The sequence below is a fragment of the Siphateles boraxobius genome, unplaced genomic scaffold, assembly GCF_051911475.1.
Source record: "Siphateles boraxobius isolate OS27281-9 unplaced genomic scaffold, OSU_SipBor_1 49, whole genome shotgun sequence".
Lineage (NCBI taxonomy): Eukaryota > Metazoa > Chordata > Actinopteri > Cypriniformes > Leuciscidae > Siphateles > Siphateles boraxobius.
Genome location: NW_027509130.1, coordinates 2,200,698 through 2,222,204, shown reverse-complemented (window position 1 = coordinate 2,222,204; position 21,507 = coordinate 2,200,698). Strand labels below are relative to the sequence as shown.

The 21,507-nt window shown below is 40.0% G+C and overlaps 1 protein-coding gene across 1 annotated transcript; it reads right to left on the bottom strand.

The window, feature by feature from the left end:
* Positions 1-2,997: 2,997 nt before the first annotated feature.
* LOC143711069 (alpha-2-macroglobulin-like protein 1) lies at positions 2,998-13,552 on the bottom strand. Its single transcript, XM_077202354.1, has 34 exons — positions 13,376-13,552; positions 12,798-12,978; positions 12,575-12,731; positions 12,407-12,459; positions 12,266-12,286; positions 12,007-12,172; positions 11,849-11,933; positions 11,643-11,757; positions 11,449-11,569; positions 11,263-11,372; positions 11,017-11,187; positions 10,708-10,935; positions 10,425-10,637; positions 10,194-10,343; positions 8,355-8,504; positions 8,195-8,270; positions 7,858-7,975; positions 7,551-7,776; positions 7,343-7,466; positions 7,151-7,272; positions 7,019-7,070; positions 6,843-6,926; positions 6,351-6,527; positions 6,169-6,244; positions 5,907-6,063; positions 5,750-5,824; positions 5,506-5,668; positions 5,244-5,428; positions 4,950-5,171; positions 4,750-4,871; positions 4,571-4,652; positions 3,356-3,439; positions 3,176-3,281; positions 2,998-3,092 (listed from the first exon to the last, which is right to left on the bottom strand). The coding sequence occupies exons 1-34, from the start codon at positions 13,453-13,455 to the stop codon at positions 3,052-3,054; spliced, it is 4,293 nt and encodes a 1,430-aa protein (XP_077058469.1). The 5' UTR covers positions 13,456-13,552; the 3' UTR covers positions 2,998-3,051.
* Between the last annotated feature and the right edge of the window lie 7,955 nt (positions 13,553-21,507).

The window sequence follows — 21,507 nt, the reverse complement described above, 5'->3', positions numbered from 1 at the left end:
TCGCTTGGCAGAAAAAGACAAACTGTCTGCTGGGTTCTTTGTTCGGTATATTCTGTCATGAGGTTGCAGGATAGACGAACCCAAAAGCAGACTGAATGCACTACACACAATTTATTGAGGACAAAACAGAAAACAAAAACCCACGAGGGGGCAAAACAGGACTGGAGCAGAGTACAACTAAACTAAGACACGATGACAAACAAGATACTGACTTGACAAGCAAACTCACAATAAATGAACAGGTTTTCAGGTCAAATACTCACAGGGATATACACGCAAGGTTAGACAATGTACCGACACAGGACAGCAAACACAAGGGGATTAAATAGGGAGACACTAATGACAAAGACAGGTGAGGCTGACTAGACAAGGACAGGTGAAACAGACTAGACAATAATGACGAGACGAGGATAACAAGGGGGCGGGGTAACATAACGAGACAACACAAGCACATGGCTCAAAACACAAGACCATGTGCTTGCACACAAAACATGGGTCTGTCATGATCCTGCCTCAAGACTAGAGAAATGAAATGACAAGAGGGCAGAATCATGACACAAATAGTCTTCTGTAGGCTGAGTGAAGAGTGAAGCCCAACTGAAGATCTGGATGTTTTAATCCTTAGTGCAGATAATTCCACTGTCTATAATGCTCATTTAAATGAACAAAAACCTAAAAAATAGTAAATGTCTATAGACGGGACGGTTATTAATGTGTTAGTTCCGAGCGTCGATAATATAAAGCGGGGCCTCATTTATGAATCTGTGCGTAGGATCCTTACTAAAAGTGTACGTGCGCCAGAAAGCCAAAAATGGCATACGCAAAAAAATATTCAGACTTATAAAACGTACTTGGTTACTAACGTAACCTCGGTTCTCTCTAGAGAGGGAACGAGTACTGCATAATATCTTACGCTATGGGGAAAACCTCTTTTCCACGAGATATTGAAGCCAAAAATGATCCTTAATTTTGAATCAATGTAAAACGCTGTGCGGCAGAATTCAGACATAGGCAAGACGGCTCGCGCGCCTATTGGCTGCCCTGCGGCAAAAGCAGCAGCCTATCGAGAGAGGCCCTGCGTGACACCATATCCAATGAGGGCACTTTGCGCCCATTTCGTCACATCCCGCCAGAAAGGGCGTGGCCTCATCCTATAAATACAGCTTGATGGGCTGATACAACCTGGTTTTCATCGCCGAAGCGAACCAGAGCGTGTTGTAAGCACGGCAAGACACGCAGTACTCGTTCCCTCTCTAGAGAGAACCAAGGTTACGTTAGTAACCGAGTACGTTCTCTTACGAGAGTATCTCTCGTACTGGTAATATCTTACGCTATGGGGAACACAGTGTAACACGCCGTGCGTACTGGGATCCAACACCAAAGTCCCAAGGGCAGTCTCTTCTTGACCCCAATTGTCCTGTTTTCCATCACCGTTTGACAGTTTTCCTATCATACACTGAAATGACTGTTTATATAGGCCTACACCACGCGGTGTTTCCGTGACTGCCCAAACTGCATGAATAGAAGGCTCACCATTAGTTTTCAGTTGCTAAGTATCTAGTTATATCATTCTAACACCGCATCACTGTACAAGTTTGGTACCGCAATAACAGCCAATATCCAGAGCAGGGTTTCATAACTCCGACTTAAAAGCTGTGTGAAAGGGTTCATGGACCTATTTTATAATGTTTCCTGGGGTGCCCTTATAATGTTAGTATGATTTTTACATCAAAATTTGTCATAATTTAGAAATAAAAGGCATTTTTCCTACCCTGATTTTAGTCTCTGATTTCAACGCTCTGTTTGAAGAGGCGTGTCTGCTGTGGAACTTGTGTAAACGCCCACTGCTGTGATTGGCTGACATGTTCGCATTTGAAATAGCTAGCATTACATGTGGAAATCTCAAATACTTTTACAATTACAGCTATCGAGATCAACAAAAAGTGAGAAGTTTTTAAAGTATTTAGATGAGTCTGTTGATTGCATGAATTAAAAGATCTTATTGCAATGCAATTTCTACACTCTTACGAATGCTTTCACCAAATAAAAATGCAAACACTGTGAATACAGTAAGAGCTTCATTGCACAGTGTAACATCATTGATAACGAGTTTTGGCAAGTGTCCAGATAAACTCACTTTGTGTGATTGACAGCTTGGGCGATTGGAAAGGGAGATTTCTCTATTATCAGTTTAAATAAGATGCTCATCCTAAGAGAAACGATGTGAAGTTTATATTTTAGTCACTGGCTTGATTTAAGGTGTATAAAGAGTATTGAATGTTTAGAGATTCTTTCTAATTTTGATTACACATCAGTTACTTCCATGTTTGTGGCGTTGCTGGCAGATCCATATTGTAAAGGCCTGTTTGCAAAGCCTGTGTAGAAACTTCAACTGAATTACCAAATACCAAACACCAATACACTTTCCAATCCTAGCATTAGGATCATATGGAAGGTAATGGTTTTGATCTTCTCTCTCATGTAACTATTCACTAATACTCCAGTGGGTGAGGCCAAAGGAGCGGGGATGTAGACAAGTGTTGATGTGATGTCACAGGGCAGCTGTCTCTGCACAATAATAAGTCTACACTTGAGATCCAGTTGTTTTCTGGCCTTGGTTTCAATAAAGGCTATTTTTGGAATAAGGACGTTTTGAAACTTACAGGGAATTTTAGATCAAGGACGATTTGAATTCTCAGCTCATGACCCCTTTAAGAATGATAATAACTTAGGGTTAAGTTAAGTGTAAAAAGCCCTACATTTACACAAAGCTTATTACCATGGTTGGAAGAGAAAAGGTTAAGCTTGCCAGTTGATTAATGAAGGTTCAGCTGCAAGCAAAGCGGCGCAATTTTAAATGCTTTGTTAAAAAAAAACCCCGCAACTGTTGAGTGAGCCATGTTAAGGATTTGAAGTCACAGGACAAATACAAACTCATGAACACTGCGACTTCCTAATTCAAACAAACGTCACAGAAGATACAAAAGGCAACAGAACTGGTTGTATAAAAGTGTTTTTATTTAAGTCAAGCATCCTACAGCCAGTACTGAATCATGGACAAGGGGACGTGTAGGTGGTCTCAAACGCATCACCTGAATGAGGAACAGAAAATTAACTGGATCGTTTTCAACAGTGAATTCAGCCAGAGCAAAGCATGATTAGGATGATAGCATACTTGTCTGATAGTAGTCATAAACATTTATGACTGCTGGCTTGAGATTTTCCACTGCAAGAACCTGTTTCAGCTGCAGAGTATAACTCATGGGGACGCCTTTGGGAACCTGCGAGACAGAAAGGATGAACAGCAACACATGAGAAAATGGCCACTAGTAATAAACCCAGTGAACAGTCTCACCTCTTTCAGATACACTAGGACACGATCATCTTCAGCATCAACCCGCTCCACTAGCGGGGCAAACGATTGGGGTGAAGAACCAAGCTGAGGGGAATAGACCATTCACACAATTACAATTAGAGGAGCATCACCTGCGTGAAGTTGGCCCCCCACCCAACACAAAACGTCATCAAAATATGTTCAACCGTTTGTGCTATAAAAAGTTTAGTTTGTGCTGCTTTTAGATATTAAAATAAGTTTTAGGTCATTGAGGTCACCAGCCCTCAACACTCCAAATTCACCCAAAATAGTCTCGTTCGTGCTGTCGGGTTTTAAAATATTAGACATTAAATCAAATTATAAAATGTTGATATTCATTATAGGCTACAAGCTGACTGAATAAAATAGATTAATTTGGTCAAAGATCAGAAATGGCCTATTTTATTCAAAGCTGACTGAATAAAATAGATTAATTTTGTCACAAAGATCAGAAATGGCCCAAGTAACCAGAATGACCATTAAGACAGGTCTATCTAGTTTTATGTGAAGTCAGTATGATGTATGAGTATTTATTGCGGGTTTGTCATTTATTCAATCTCTTACCAAAATGTTAGATACTAATAAAGATGATTTAATAGAACAACGTATCACAGCACACAATAGAGCACAAAAATCAACATTTTACTATGGAGTAATGATACAGAAAATTCAGCTTTGACAGGAATTACATAAATTATATTAAAACAGAAATTAGCTATTTTAAAGTTTGAAACGCACAGGATAGGTAACCGTTAAATAAATAGTAATTTGGGTTGCCCGTTTGGTCTTACCTTGTTACTTCAACTAGCTACTGTTTAAAAAAAAAAAAAAGTTTGCATCACACACGAAGACAAACGATTCAGCCTGTTTGGGTTGAATTTGGAGCAGGTGGGGAGGGGGGGCTGCTGAAGTCATCGTCTATAATTCGCTCTCATTCAGGGTCTTTTTAAAACCAACAACACCAAATATAATTTAAAGCACAAATAATTGCTTCTACTTAGGATGAATTGGGAGCATGTGGGGGGCTGGTGACAGTCTATAATTCAATTTCTGATATTTTAAGGCACAAACGAAGCTGCACAAATAAAACTTTACAGCACAAATGTTTGTGCATATTTTGACGACACTTTGCGTTGGGGGCCAGCTTCACGCAGGTTAAAGAATCTTGGGACTTTCTAAATCATCTTAAATACAAACCAGTGACGTATCTGCGGTGAAGCCCGACAGGAGCTTAATGTCCACTAGAACCATGTTAGTGCTTGATTTTACACCATCGTATCTGGGTGGTGAATAAAAGAGGTTTAGACAACAAGATAAACACGCTTCCTTTTTGTAAGAGCCATAAACAGTTGGTTTCAGGAAACAATGCTTCTTACTTCACAGTGAACTTCAACATGAGACTGGCTCCAAGCGGTTGGCAGTCTCTAGTCACCTTCGCTTCCACACGCAGCGTCGTGGAGACTTTAACGGGTGTTGGGATGTTATAGAAACACGCAACCTGTAGGAGTAGAACAAAAAAAAAACACATATTTAGATTTTTATATGCACAATAAATAGAAAGGGTGAATATACAGACCTGCACAGACACACAAGAGGATCCCGATGCTTTAACACTATATTTGCCGGGAACATTCTTCAGCGGCTTCTCCTGATACAGCAGCCTGTTGTCCCGATTCACATTGAAGCTATAAGAGTCTCCTCCTACTACTGAGGACTGTACGGTAACAGTGCTGGAGCCGTCCAAGCTGAACACTTGAGCAGCGTACACAGACAGAGCCTGAAGAGCCACCACTGTGTCCTAAAAACAAGTACCAGATTTAAAAAAAAATCCTCATAAATGATTGTGCTCATGTTTGGTAGTCAGAGGCACCTGGGTGGAGGAGAAGCCTCCATAGGGATTCTGCTGGGTCACGAGCCAGTTGACAATGCGGTTAGCATAGCCCAGATTAGCCGTTGTGAGAGGCTGAACAGCGAGAACTGCTAGCAGCACGTAAGAGCTGATCTCCACCGCCAGAGTCTCTCCAGATGTCGTCTGAGACCAATGGAGCTTAGTGCCTAAGGATGAGATTGAGGGGAGAAAGTTGATGCCAGAGACCCTGATGAACCAAGATCAACCAGCCGGTAAATCTTACCTTCAGAAATGGCAAGGTTGTCCAAGGCAGTTAAAAGCTGTGATCGAGTGGTGGTCTCTCCAGCCAGACTGAAGGTGTAGGCCAGCAGAGCCGTGGCATACGTGTTTCCCAGGTTCCCAACGACAGCCCTCAAGCATGACAGACCTTTGGGAATGACAGGATCCTAAAAGACAAACGGCTATCAGACAGCCAGAACAGGAAGGTCATCTGCAAGGAGCTCATACAACTAATGAACTGGTTTTACCGTAGTGGGGACACCTATTTCAAGCAGCGATGCAACAATGTAGGCAGTCATGGTCACACCGTCACCAACTCCCCCCTTTAAAAAATTAAAAAATAACTTAAGAACAGTCTCACACCTAGTCCATTGGTGCCAGTGCATTAAGAAACATGTAATGCACCTTCATTTCACTATGGTACAGAGTTCCCTGCTGAATGAAACAGCCGTCTGAACCCTGCGTGCTGATCAACCAATCCTTTGCACTCTGCAGGACATGTGGATCAATGAAGATAAATTGCCTCGCTAGACCAAAGGACCTCATGACAAAGGCAGTCAACCTGGCCGTGGAGAAGAGATCACAAACTGAACTGGAGATGTCAAATGGAAACTTAAACCACTGGTGCCACAGATTATACACAACAGTAGAACTGTGAGAAACTCACCATGTATTGGACGCATCATAACCAAATGTGCTGTATGATCCGTCACTGTGCCTGTAGTTCAGTTGTCCTTGGTATCCTTATTGGTCAAAAGCCACATGTAAAATTATATTCTAATGGGAAGAGCAGGACTAAGCTTCCTTAGAATTTAGTATCCTACATAAAGTGGATTTGGTCATCCATACCGCTCTGAAGGAAGCCTGTGGCGGTCTCTCGGATTGCTGCAGTGAGTTGCCCTGTGACTTTCAGGTACAGTAGGATGTAAATATTTGGAGCAAGAATGATCATATTCTGTTCTCCACAGCCAGATGGCATCTGTAACAACCCATCTAGATTCTTCAGTGCACGACCCATTATGTCCCCTACAAGAGGTCAAGCATAAAACCCACATCAGAAACACGTATTCTCGGGGGTCGGACGATATGTGATTTTCAGGGCCAAACAAATTTTGCTCCCAACAAATCAGATGGGCGGGGACATTGGTCTAGTCTACAGTTTCGACAGAGGTGGCTGCATACGAGCCAAATATAGCTCATTTCAAAATTAAATTCAGCAAATTGTTTTGAAAATGGCCGAGAACCAAAAAAAATGCTTCATATCGGCGCAGATAATCGGTCGACCCCTAGTTATTCTACCAATCTTCACATGTCAGTTTCTATTCAATGACAGGTTTTTACCAAGGACTGAAACTGAGCATCTGGCAGATCCTCGAACCACGTTTGATGGAAGTGTCAGAGTCACGTCTTCAGAAAGAACATTTCCTGCAGACCAAACAGAATGGATTAGCATTGAGAGCTAGGCTAATGTTTAGCTGTACAAGGAAATTGTATTGCGGAATTGAGTGCAAACAAACCCTTTGGACACAGTAACCAACTCTGGGTGTTTGTCCTTTCAACTCCTTCAGGCTATAGAAGCAATAAAACACCACATCAGTAAAGCAGCATTTGGTCCATGATCAAACTCCAGAGGGCTGGTTACCTCTTACCAGGACAAGTAGACTTCGAGTGACTACGTCAATGCGTCCTCTCGTCGGCACAGTCACGACCTCAGTGCCACATCGGGTCCGGGATGATTCAGCTGAAGCACTGACAGTCACATTGACAGTTCCTACAGTGACAGACAGGAAGTGAGTATCACCTAATATACACTTAATTTAGAGAGATTACCCTAAACTGACCGAGAACAGAAGCTGAGAGAACCCATTTGAAGGTTTTTCTCCCATTAGCACAAAGACAAGACGCATACGGTTCAGTATATGGTTTAAGAGTGAAGTCCATGGATGAAGCTGGTGTTACTTTAACCTGCCAATGAAACAGAGCACATGGAGCAAAGACACATGACCTTCTCTATACAGAAGAATTATATAAAAGAAAACCATGGCAGACCATGATGCACTTGGACAGATAGCTGAAGACCGTGGCCTTCAGATCAAAAGACTCCCCACGGACGATGGAGTACGGCAGGGAGAGCTCCAGGAAGAAGGGCTGGAAGACCGTCAGCAGAGCAGGAGGAGCCAGACCAAAACCTTTTGAGGACAGGCAGAACGCCTCCGTCTCCCATGTGGTGATGGTGTCAGGAACAGTGACAGGAACTCGTGTGGATCCAGTGTTTCTGAAAGATAGCAGAAGAGAGAAAGAGGAACAAGTAAAAACTGGGTAAGTAGCTTTAGGAGGAACAAGATGCTTCACTAACCCCACATGAACAAGCTGCCAGAGCCATGTTTCCGGAAAGTAAGTCCTGACAGTCACTTTAAAAGAGGAAGTTCCGCCTCCATCTGAACGAGCCATTGCTACAGGAAGATTCAAATTCCCTGAAAGAGACGAGCAATTTTACACAAAACTGTCTTAGTATAGAATAGTGCAGAATAAACTGCCCCTCTTGTTGCATTTGTGTGGTGTTGGGTGCTTTAATTACTTCTATAATTTGCTGATCCACAAATGAGTAGTAACCTCACATAACGGAATGAAAGTTCACCAAGTCATGCAGAATTTGTTTTCACTGAAAGAATGGCCTCTCTGCATAGACCTACCTTCTGGGAATCTGGGATACAGTGGGCACGGAGGGGCTCGCACATCAAGATTTGTTGCGATCTTCATTCCCAGGCTCTGTCAGAGTAACAAGTCAAAACAAGACAGATTTAAGTCAATGACTCAGTTCTTGACCATGTAGTCACAAATTACGTTTTCTACCTTGAAGGTGGTGTAGGCTTGATTTGTAGGAGCAGTGTAGGCAGGATCTCTGACAAAAGCTAGACGGGGTCGAAAACCTAGACACTCTGGTTCATCCTGAACACCGTATGGGTAGCCCGATAGTGATCGCACCGGGAGCAAGTCAAACACCTGGAAACATGAAAAAAAAAAGAAATTGGTAGGTCACTTGAAAAATGTTGAACTAAATTCATTATGTACTCTGTGACATAACATGCCAAACATTAATGTATGATGTACCCCAGGGGCGGAGGCAGACGATGTAAACATTCGGGGCTTAGCCCAAACCTAGGGGGGTCCAGATTTTTCCCCATTTACATCAGCTAAATGCTATTTTTCAGGCCGTTTGAGATTATAGAATGCCTAAAAATCTATACACTATCTGGGAAAATGATAGTTAGGCCTACTCAGTGTAAAAAAAAAAAAAAAAAAAAAAAAAAACAGTAGAGCCTACAACCTATTTCGTATTGAATTGTTCTGCAGCCTTGAATCCAAAACACCAAAAATGTTAAGGATGACTCATTTTCACCCCAGGCAACTAAAAAGAGGCAACCATTATCTGAATATTTTAAGTTAGCCTACATAGGTAAAACAGTGGTATCTGTATCTGGTGGAGTGTAAAACTCAACAGAGCTTTAAGCCCTTTTTAAGTCTCATGTGTGCAATAAAAGCTCCAAAGACCTGTGTCTTATTAAATATACATGTATACTTCATTCAGAATTCCTGCATTAAATAGATTGTGTAATATGTTACAGTAAAATAATGCGTTGTCCCAAAACCTTACATACAAAAAATTGTGGACAGTTATATTCATTTAATTAGCAATACTCTGCTGCTACCATTTATTCAATTCCTTTATGTAAATACTAATAGGTTTATTACAGGCACATCTCAAATTTTGAATATTGTGGAAAAGTCATTGTGCTGCAACACCAAAACCGATTAAATGCTCAGGAAATCTTTGCAGGTGTTTTGAATGGATTAGCTGATTAGAGATTGTCAGGTCGTATAAAAAAAACAGGCCTAAAATTCTAATACATTTTTAGATAGGCGTACTGGAGTTTTGTTTTCCATGAGCTGTAAGCCGTTATCAAGATTAAAATAAAAGGCTGGAAATATTTTATTTTTAAAAAGTAAATCTTTAATATTCTACATTCATTACATAAAGTATAGGGGGAAAAATAACTTCTTGACGATATTGATGCATCTGTACTTGGAAATTGTCGTCATCACTTAAATCAAGTGTTACAACAGCGGATTCACATGCAACACTTGTCCGCGGTTCGTCTGACGCTGCTTCTGAATCTCTCGCCGGCCGGTGAGGTTTACTGTTAGGGTTCCCCGTTCCGTATAAAAAAAAAAAAACTGAAATGTCCATAACTTCATCCGGTTAGCCAGTAAGCTCGCTATGACGCCGGTGAAACATACAACAGCCCGTCAGCGGCCAGCCCCTAATGACGGCAAAGATGTATATTCTTCTTCGTTAGTTTATTGGCAGTTGGCAAACAAGTGGAGTGATGCGCGATGCATTACCGTCCGCCACCACGCACGGTAATAGTGCTTTTGTTTAATTTTTTGCCGCTCCAGTCAGAAAGACTGAAGGGAAATGAAAAGTTGAAGTTTTTTTTTAAAAACTAAAAGATTCGGGGCTTAAGCCTAATTGGCCACCCCTCCTGCTCCGCCCCTGATGTACCCTAAAACTGCTATAAGTCACAACAGAATAGGTTTGTTCAATTGATCTATCAGCATCACTCATTCTAAAAGCTGAAACTGAATGTCGGTCAAGACAAACCAGAATTTCTATCAACTGCACATGGATACCATTTTAGCACTCAGACGTCTTCCTGGCTCCAAGATCCAGACGCTTTGATCTACAGCACTGATGCCACACAGAGATCTTGCTTGAGCAGAGACAGTCAGGACATTTCTCTCAGCAGGAACGGCCGTAGCAGGAGAGAACTGTAGAGACACCTGGAACAAGGACCCACATGCTGTAGGACAAGTCACCATTCCAAGTCACTTTAAGCCAAAATATGCTATTGCACATCATACTTGGTTTAGGAAACAAGTTTCGGTGTCAAACGACGCACTACCAACAACAACATTCTCACTGGGTAGAACGCAGTAGACCAGAATCTGCACTTCTGGAGCCATATCGACACCGACAGACAGTTGGAACGACACAGAGCCGCTTGTGATGGTACTAGAAGCCCTCGCTCTGACCGTCTGAATTCCATGGAGGACGATCACTCCTCTGGACAAGACCTGACAAAAGGCAGCCAGATACATAAAACATGTTCCTAATAAAAGAAAAAAAAAAGTGATGTCCACTCACCATATAGATGATGTCAACACTGTAGTCGCCAGCCTCTCCAACAAAAGAATACTTCACGGTCACTGGAATCACAACACCACATTTGAGCGGCTGCTCAAGCTTCACTATAGTCAGTTCACTAGATGATGGGTTAGTGGAAGAATCAGGTGGGAGAAGCTGAACAACCCTTGTATCTGTAGTGAAGTATGGTGATTTATAACCATAAACAACCTCTGGAGTCGCACTTGCCTGGGGAACAACAAATGCAGTTGGTTTCTTGCAAGAGAAATTGAGATGTCTACATCTCAAAATACAAAGAGTAAATCATACCACCAGATTGAGAGCTGCTTTAGGAAGATTAGCAGTGTTGAGAGAGAACGTGGCCAGTCCATTCTGATTTGTGGTCAAATCCATCAGCAGTTTATTGGGCCAGCTGTTACCATCCAGGAGATAAACCACTTTGTTTGCAATTGGACTACCATCAAAACGAGACACTGAGATCTGTTGGGAATGATAAAGCTTAGGAAAGGGAACCAATGTGAAGGCTTCTGCGACAGGGAAATAACTTTTGCTTGCCTTCCCATTAATCATTGATCCAGGTTCAAAATATTCCGGGACGTCCAAAAACATGACTTTGCCGACTTCAAACGTAATGGACACGGTTGCAGATTTTGACATCACTACATCTGGGGAAAAGAAAAACTCAAATAAACAAATCAACTTCATCCACATGTCATTGGTTCAGAGCAGCCAATAGCTCACCTGTTCCCTCCTCAGTGACGTTCACACTTACAACAAAAGTATCTTGCATATTATTTTCAAATCTGGTGCCAAAAAACACTGATGTATCGACGGTAAGGGAGGCACAGCCAGTGGCATTCATCTGGTAGCAGAACAAATAGTCACATTTAAGTCAAGCACAAGAAAAACCCTCCACTGTAAGGCAGGAGTCAAACCTTTGCAGTTTTTTTCAGGCAACGACGGGTCAAATCGGGAACCACAACATATGGAAAGGGATCACGGCACACTTCCACCAAGGCTTGGCCAGGTACAGGTTGGCCATATGTGTATCTGGGAAATGTCACAAGGAAGAAAAAAATAAAATAATAATCCAAGAACTGACCAACCACAAGACAAGAAAATATCTGCACGTTTAACTCACTTGGCACAAGCCTCAACTTTCAATCCCACATCTGCAACACTGTACATCTGTGGTGTTTTAACCGTCACATCAAACTTGGGCAAAACTAAGACAAAAAATAAAAACGTTGTAAGACCCCAGATCTGTCGTTGTACTCTTGCACAGTCACAACAACTTACCGTATTTTTTCACCTCAAAAACATGGGAGACCATTTGGTCGCCAATAAAAGCCTTCAGTGTGTACATCCCTATCGGAGCCTCTGGGTTTAACTTGTGAGAAAGCTGCAATATCCAGCTTGTGGAGGAAACATTTGTCCACTGACCAATGCGGTTGTTATTATGGTCCTATTAAAACAACAGCTCATAAAAACAGCAAACAAAATATACAGAAAGTGGCAGCGGCTCCATTTAAAGACTTCCATTAGAACAAATTCTCACCTCCACCACCACAAAATTGTACTGAAAGACAAAGACAGGAATATTAGGCATTTAAAAGAACCCATTGCAGCAGTCATTGAAGAGAACTGCAAAACTGAGCAGGTAAAAATAACCAGCAATAAGTTTGCATTTGTTCCTTACCCTCTGATCAAGTGGCACAAATTTAGCATCCATGGTGACAACTCTGAAATTCACTGCAAAGACAAAGATAAACTAGCATTAATTGCAGAATGCACTTGAAGACGATCAGAACTTGTGTATTGACTTTGTACACCTTTAATATTCAACCAAGGTTAAATTCCAGCTCACCTGTTTGTCCTGGATTGTAGATGGGTTTGTCAGTTTGGATGAAGGTCAAAGGCAGGTAACGTCTGAACATGACTTTCCTCTCTTCAGTTGCTCTGAAGACCTTCCCTTGAACTTCTACCTTCAGTGTCTGCACAGATTCTCCATCTACTCGAGGAGCCTGTAAAGAAGCTCAGTTAACTACACAACCAGACAAAAGAAAAAGCCATGTCTCATGATAACAGACCTGGAAACTAAAGCAGCGGTGAAATGGCTCTGAAGAAACCTGCCGCACAAGTCGAGTCATCCTTTTGTCATCAAGCAGAGAAACTGTCATTGTGAGACTCTCTTGGGGTTTCAGAAGACTTGCACATAATTTCGCATCCGATCCAGTTTCAATCACTGCAGGGAACGTCACCATGAATAACCTGTGTAAACATCATGAAGTATAGGTTCAGAGACTAAAGGAAATCAGGTCAGATTATTTACTTGTTGATTGAACATTCACAGAAAGTCACAAAATAAGAGCACAAGACAGCCATTTTGTTCAGAAATATATTTGAGGAGCAATAACTCCAACGGCAAACAAACTCCATTCAACGGTGACTTGCATTTTAAAAAACACACAAAAAAAAACACAAGTGTTAATGAACAGTAGTTTGGTGGGTCCCATTCATCCTTTGCCCACTAGATGAGAAAAAGTACAACATGATTAACTTTTACCAAACTTGCTTGGTGCTTCATTTTGACATATTTAGAAAACTGCATCATTCAGCATAGATTAGACATTAGGCCACTTTTCACTTCAAAGCCCATGGTACTTACGGCCTTTTCTGTCCATCAACAGCAAAGAGGATAAGGGCTAAAATGAGCCCTTTCCAAACACAGATCTCCCTCACAGCCATGAAGAGCAATCATCCAAGACTAGACAGAAATCAAGAGTCTCTTTTAAAAAGCCAGCAGCACTTCTGTTAAGATCCACACTGTTCAACTGCTCTACGGTTTAACTCTAAGTCAGCTGCATTGATGCCAGCGTTATTTAAACACTCTTAATAATTCCGAACAGGTTGATTCAACACTCACAGGCAATCTGGTTCTCTTTAGGGCGGAGCCCCGGTAATTAATCACAGGGTTGCCAACTCTGAAACGCTCTTATGCCTGGATCACACGATTGATCTCTATGAAGTGACGCATCAGCTTCAGCGTTGCCCATGTGCCGCATTGCTGCTCAGCTGAGCCTTGAAAAGTGGAGCTCAAAGTTAAATTAAAATATTAAAATAATTAACACCTTGTTTCATTACATCTATCTTTGAATAATATTTTATTAAATTTTCATTGAATCAACGGTTTAATGACTCATTCAAACACAGTTCCTTGCCGCTACCTAGTGGCCTAACAATGTAACTGGACTGAGTGACAGTCTGTCTCACACGCAGACAGGAGCAATGACGATACTGGTGAAATATCAGCAGCAGAAAGCCTCTCATAAAGTGAGATTCGAGGATTCAAGATTCGAGGAACTAACTGCTATATAACAATGGTCTAACAAGCTTATGTCAGATTTATGTTCTGTTATTATAATACGTGGACCCTTAATCTGACATTATTTTCTGTTTAGCCTATACACAACTTCATTTCAACGCTCTGTTTAGTTTCGGTTTCATTACTGAACATGTACTAATTTTTTCACCTGCTGACCACAGCTTAACACTTATTTATATAGCAATAAATAAATGAATAAATGGCGATAATACCGCACATCGCGCTGTTGAGTCACTCAAAACTACCTCAAGGGAAATTTGATACACATACCGCGACAAACCTACTTTTCTTTTTGCTATTGTAACAGTACTGACGTAATCACAGTCTTTCTCATCCCGATTTAAAATCCCAAATATCAAACATGTTTGATATGATCGGGGCGGGCCCGATTTGTGTGAGAGCAGATCGGGAGGATTTGATCTGAACGCCTCACATTACCAGCCCAGCAAACACAGAACGTTGTCACAACGTACCCAACCTTCTAACAACATTTTAACAACATGACCAAAATGTTGCTATAACTACGTTGTGTGGTGAAGGTTGTTACAACGTGTCACAATGTTGACATTGAACCATCGGTCAGGGCCGTTGCTTAAGGTTGTGCCTATGGTGTCTGGACAACCACTGGACAACATACACTGTAAAAAATTCACCCGTATATTTACAATAAAGTACTGGCAGCTGTGGTTCCAGTGCTTTACCGTAATTTTACAGTTTCGACAATGCTGTAATTTCACAGTAAAGTACTAGCAGCTTTGGTTCCAGCCCTTTACCGTAATTTTACGGTTTCAACAATGCTGTAATTTCACAGTAAAGTACTGGCAGCTATGGTTCCAGCCCTTTACCGTAATTTTACAGTTCTTAATTTTACGTCTGTGCTGTAATTTCACAAAGTCAAAAAATGTCACTCAATGGAAAAAATAAAGACAAAATAGATTATGGTACAGTACATTATTTGAAATTTATTTAAAACAGGTAACAGGTTTTAACAATACATTAACAGTATTTAAGGGAAAAAAGTCACAGAAAATACATTTTAAAATTCAATGAGAGGAACCAGTAGGCAAAAACAAAAACCTTACAAAGAGGCAAAACCCCACCCGAACAAACAAAAAACTAAAACCAGCCAACATGTCACATCAGCAACCAGGCCAGAGAGGAAGTCTGGGTCTGAGAGTAAAACATTTAGAACCAATGGATGAAAAATATGGAAGCTTATGTGTAGCAATATTCAATTTGAAATGTAATATGCAAAATGATAATGCAATATGTAAAATGGCAATGCATTTCTGTATTTAAATTTACATTTTCCATTACATTTGTGCAACGTTTGGTGCAAAATGAAAATGATAATTCAATTATATAATTTACATTTGCCATTTCATACATATGTTTTAATATGTAAATTGAATACATATTTTAACGCTTTATAAGTTGCAAAATTAAAATGAAAATGTATTCAAGAAATTATTAGATCTGTTTAAAATATTCAAGCAAAAACTGTAGCAAAATGATATTTTAAATGTTATTTTTCTTAATTGCATTTACACTCACAGTTAAGACACTTGCGATTGCATTTTCATTAAATGTCCCGCAATGAATGTAGCAAAATTCAATGTGCAAATTGAAAATGCATTCCGAGCCGATCACGCCCCTGCCCCGCCCCGCACCCTCCCCCTCCCTCCCGCTCGCACTTGTCAATCACTGCATCAAGGCGGGGCTCGGCAACATTTTGAGGTGTTGGAAGGAAACATGGCGGCGGCAGAGCTGATACGAGCGTACATTTACTGGCAGATGAAGGGGATCGTGAACAGAGAAATTGTAGTGTTTCCGAAGATTATTACGCGGCGTCTGCAGGTGATAGAACCAGTGCGTTGTTGGACCGTCTGGGAGAATGTTCTGCCTCATCACCCGTTTGATGTCAACATTATGCTGCGCTGTTGTTGTGTGATGCAGGACTCTGTTAATGATTGTTTCGTTTTGTATTAAATATTCTCATTGTCTGATACATATGCTTAACTTTATTCTTATTACTATTAACTATAATTACCAAATAATGTTGGAGATCCTACAGGTTTTCTTTACACATGCATTGGCCTAATACTCTGAGATCACAGAATATGATGGGTCAAATTCATAGCTACCAAAACATTTGACCACTCTTTATTTCTTCATAACTGACTGTAATGTTCAATAAAGTGACTCATGTGATGTACGACCATCTCCCATTTATATTTTATTAAGCATATTGATTAGATATATTGATAAATATACTAGATGTGTCGCGGAATCTGACGGGTCATATTCATACCGGAAAATGTGGCCGCTCTTTATTTCACCATATCTGAATGTAATCTTCAATAAAGTGACTCATTTGATGTTTAACCATCTCTCTTTTCTATGTTATAAAGCATATTGATCAGATATTTATAAATATATAGGGCCATCACGGAATCAGATGGGTTTCGATGCCATCCTCTATAATTGGTCTAAATATTTTAAAAAACCGAAGCTGCACAAACAAAACTTTAACCGGCACAAACGAACGAGACTATTTTATTTGGAGGATGTGGGGGGGCTGGGTGACCTCAGAATGACCTGTAAATATTCTTTAAATATCTATTAAATATCTTAAAAATTGAAGCAGCACAAACAATAAAGCAAAGTAACAGCACAAATGAAGTAAAAACGATTGAGCCTATTTTGCCGACGTTTTGCATATGGTGGGGGCGGGGCCAACTTCACGCAGTGATTGACAAGAGCGGGAGAGTGGGGGCGGGGCAGGGGCGTGATCGGCTCGGAATGCATTTTCAAATTGCTCATTGAATTTTGCTACGTTCATTGCGGGACATTTAATGAAAATGCAATCGCAAGTGTCTTAACTGTGAGTGTAAATGCAATTAAGAAAAATAACATTTAAATTATCATTTTGCTACAGTTTTTGCTTGAACATTTTAAACAGATCTAATAATTTCTTGAATACATTTTCATTTTAATTTTGCAACTTATAAAGCGTTAAAATATGTATTCAATTTACATATTAAAACATATGTATGAAATGGCAAATGTAAATTATATAATTGAATTATCATTTTCATTTTGCACCAAACATTGCACAAATGTAATGGAAAATGTAAATTTAAATAGAGAAATGCATTGCCATTTTACATATTGCATTGTCATTTTACATATTACATTTCAAATTGAATATTGCTACACATAAGCTTCCATAGAAAAATCCTTGATAGAGGCAAAAAAAAAAAACAAAAAAAAACTGCCAAACCATCCCAAACCTGCTTTTGAGAGATCTGGCCTGAGAGGAAGTCCGGATCTGAGAGGACATAATCACGAGGACCAATGGGTAAAAAACGAAGGAAGAGGCAAAAAACAGCCAACACGTCCCACATCAGCTTTTGACACATCTGGTCTGAGAGGAAAGAAAATCAAGAAAATCTTAGTAGTAAAATAAAGCACATGGCAAAAACTAGTTAAAAGAGACATAAAATGATGAGGTTAATATACTTCACTAATCTTAGTTAACTAATTCTTTTGACACTTAAAAAACAACACAACGACCCCAGTGGATGAATGAATGTCTTCTGAATCTGAAGCCAAACGATAGATGTGTGTAATAAAAATATTAATATTTTTAACTCATTTTATTTTTGTGTAAGAAAAACAAAAAAAATTTAAATACTAAATGAACTATAAATCATTAATTCTGATCTACTGTCATAAGACTGTACACCAGGGAAATGGTAACGTGACGTAAGTCAATTGTGAAGCTAATGCTAAGTGTCAGTGACACTTGCTTCTGTTACATCTCGAAAAACAAATGCACAAATGATAATGCATGATTGTGCACAAAGTTTGCAAGTATACATGGCGTCAAACTCACCAAAGATTAGGGCAAGCTGTCTCAGTAAAACATTTACATCAGGTGAATGATTGCTAGGACAAAAAGAAGAAAATAATTATTTCGAAATCTTTAACAAGCAAAGAAATTCGACGTCAGAGCACGGAGAACATTGAATAGTGAAATGCCTCAGCTGTTGAGAACTGTCTGTCTGACGTGTTCAGCGCCGTCAAGAATATCTGTCTCTGCCTCGTCTTTCAAAAACAACCTCTTTGACTTAATACTATGTAACGATAGGCCTACATGTGAATCTCACAAAAACGCAGGTACTTGCACCACTAAATCGAAAAAAAAAATACATATCTATTTTGCTCCGGGAATTTTAACAGCTTTACATTATTTGCATGGAAACTAAACAAATTGACCACTACATTTTAATTACTACAATGGATCTGGATATTTCGAGTAGTTTTGTAATTATTCTACATCTTATGTGCATGATATTATTCGAATTGATGCATCTGGTAAGATTCCCACACTCTTAGAACAGATGTGTTAAAAACAACACATAATGTGTTAAATTTTAACACATGTGCTGAATCAGCTCAGGGACAATACATATTGTGTCAAATTTGACACAACTTATGCGTCCCTTTCTTTAACACATCTGTTGTGTCAACTTGGTCAACACAAATATGTTTTATTTTCACACAAAGATGTGTTTACTTATGTTTTGATGGATTAATGTGGAATTAAAAATGTACACTCTAAAAAGAGATGTGTTTTGTCAGTTTTAACACATATAGTGAGTGTGCTCAGGGACAACACATGTTGTGTCAAATTTAACACAGTAAATGTGCAAGTCATTTTAACACACACATTGTGTCATTTTAAAAATAAAGCGAAAGGGCCAGATGCAAAAATATTAACCGTTTAATCAATAGTCGAGTACAGAATGCATGTGCACACAAAGTACAAGACAATGTCTCAAGCTCAATGACTGGACAGACTCACTGTACTGGACATTATTCAGTTATTCACACTTCAACCCATAACTGATAATGCTGCTTTTGACAAAAATTCATGAGAGATAACAGTTAACAGAGTTTCCTGTCACGGAACAGAGGAGTCCATAAATGATTGCAGGTAAATCTTTTAATGAAAAATAAGACAACGCCTCACAGGCTGAATAAACAGAAAAAGTCTCTTTCACAAATGAAACTGTGCAGCGCTCAGCTGCTTGTTCAAACGAGGATAGATGACCTCAGCCGGAGAACCTGAAGGTTCGTGAGTACAGTAGTCGGGACAGCGGGCTTGAAGACGAACCCTCTACAATCCACGGAGATGGCTGGGTACGGCACAGAAGTGGTAAAACACAGCAGTAGATAACTGACGTTCTTACGATCATGACTTGACAGGACAGGACAGGACAGGACAGGACAAGAGAAGAGATACTTCTGAGATATACAGCGATAACCAGGGGTGCCGCTAAGGGGGGAAAAGTTAGGACGATTCTAAGGGCCCACCCACTTTTGGGGCCCCCAGAGATCGATTTTATTAATGGAATGGGTGGGGTAGGGGGCCCAACCTCATATTCTTTCATAGGGCCCAACATTTCTAGCCGCGCCCCTGGCGATAACGTGCATGAAGGTCAAACAATAATCCGACAAATGAGACAAGAAAGAGAGAGCTAGAAGTAGCGTGGAGATAAGGGGAAGATAGAGAACAGGTGTGTAGGTGAGATGATAATGAGACAGCTGATGGTAAAGAGGGGAAGAGATGATGGGTGTGTGCGTGAGAAAGGAGAGAGAGAATAGATGTAGTATTACCAGCAGAGGGAGACAAAGGAGAGAAAACAGAAGGAAAGAATCAGGATCATGACAGTTTCCACTTTGAATTATGTAAAATGTAGCAACTGACAAAATATTTTATATAAATAACTTGTATTTACACTGGCCTGTATGTTTGAGAACATAGCAAACACTACATACCATTCACAGTGATGGTGAGTGTCGGCACGCTCTTATAAAATGAGTTGAAAACAACACAACCTGTAAAAAGAGATGTGTTAACTATTACACATGTTGTGTAGATTTTAACACATGTGCTGAATCAGCTCAGCGACAACACACGTTGTGTAGATTTTAACACATGTAGTGTATGTGCTCAGGGACAACACACGTTGTGTAGATTTTAACACATGTTGTGTAGATTTTAACATATGTAGTGAGTGTGCTCAGGGAAAACACATGTTGTGTAGATTTTAACACGTGGTGTGTGTGCTCAAGGACAACACATGTTGTGTAGATTTTAACACATGTAGTGAGTGTGCTCAGGGACAACACATGTTGTGTAGATTTTAACACATGTGGTGTGTGTGCTCAAGGACAACACATGTTGTGTAGATTTTAACACATGTAGTGTGTGTGCTCAGGGACAACACATGTTGTGTCAAATTTAACACACAACCTGTGTTATATCTTAACACACCTCTGTGTTTAGGGTTACACATTTTGTATTACCTTTAACACAACTAATGTGTTATTCCTCTTACACAGAAGTGTGTTGAAACCTTTTACACACTAATGTGTTATAATTACACAACTTGTGTCAGATATGTGTCACATGTGACTGTAGTCGGTGTGTATTTGCCAGAGTTACTTCCTGTGTTTTTACAACTGAGTGTTTGGATGAACACTGAAACATATTGTTAACTTGTGTTTATGGAGTCCAGTGACGTTTAATAAAGAGTTTGTTTGAACATTTGGATGGTTTAGACATCATGAATCTACATAGACAAGCTCTTATTGAGAATAAGTTCAAATTGAGTTTTAGATGTTGATGTTACATTGAATGTTTTATTTGAAGTCACCAGAATCGTGATTAATGGCTCCTTTATTTGAGCTCTTGACCCTTTACTCTTCTTTTAGTTTTTCTCTGGCTGCTTTAACTGTATTTTAATATAATACAATTTGTTATGGTGAGAGAAAATATGATCAGATGATACTTGATGATGTCATAATCAGCAAGTGCTGTTCTTATCAAGTATATGGATGATGCGCATTAAATTTATTTATGTGCTGTTAGTTATAACAATCTTGTGACACTACACCATGCTATCCAGCAGTGCAGAATTAGGGATGCTAACCGATGACCATTTGACCGATGGTTGACCGTCTCAACGTTAACCGATCAAAGGTGTCGGTAGTCGGTTAAAAAAAAAAAGTGATCTCTAAATTAGGCTATTATAGACACTGGACTAAACGCTACTACAGTTAGCCATCTCATTCCAAGATATTTTTGTGTGAAGTGAACAAATCCCTCACACTCAATTTTTCATTACTCGCCTGTTTGTACTTAATAAACCAATAAAAACATTTGGCGCGAGGTCACAGCGTTTGGGTTCGCGCGCTCACAAGGTTTGCGAAAAGTAAAGGCTACAGGCTAAAACATTGGAGGTTAGAGCCAGGGCAGACGACAGGATGAAGCGTGCAAAGAAACGTAGTGTGTGGGACCATTTCACCAAAAAGAATGACACAGTACAGTAAGTTGCAACTTG

Bases quoted from the DNA above. Each gene is read 5' to 3' on its own strand.
- LOC143711069 (XM_077202354.1), bottom strand. From the start codon at position 13,455: ATGGCTGTGAGGGAGATCTGTGTTTGGAAAGGGCTCATTTTAGCCCTT. The intron at 12,979-13,375 runs GTAAGTACCATG...ATGTTTACACAG, and splicing joins GTTGATGGACAGAAAAGGCC to GTTATTCATGGTGACGTTCC. The intron at 10,936-11,016 runs GTATGATTTACT...GTTGTTCCCCAG, and splicing joins AAGCAGCTCTCAATCTGGTG to GCAAGTGCGACTCCAGAGGT.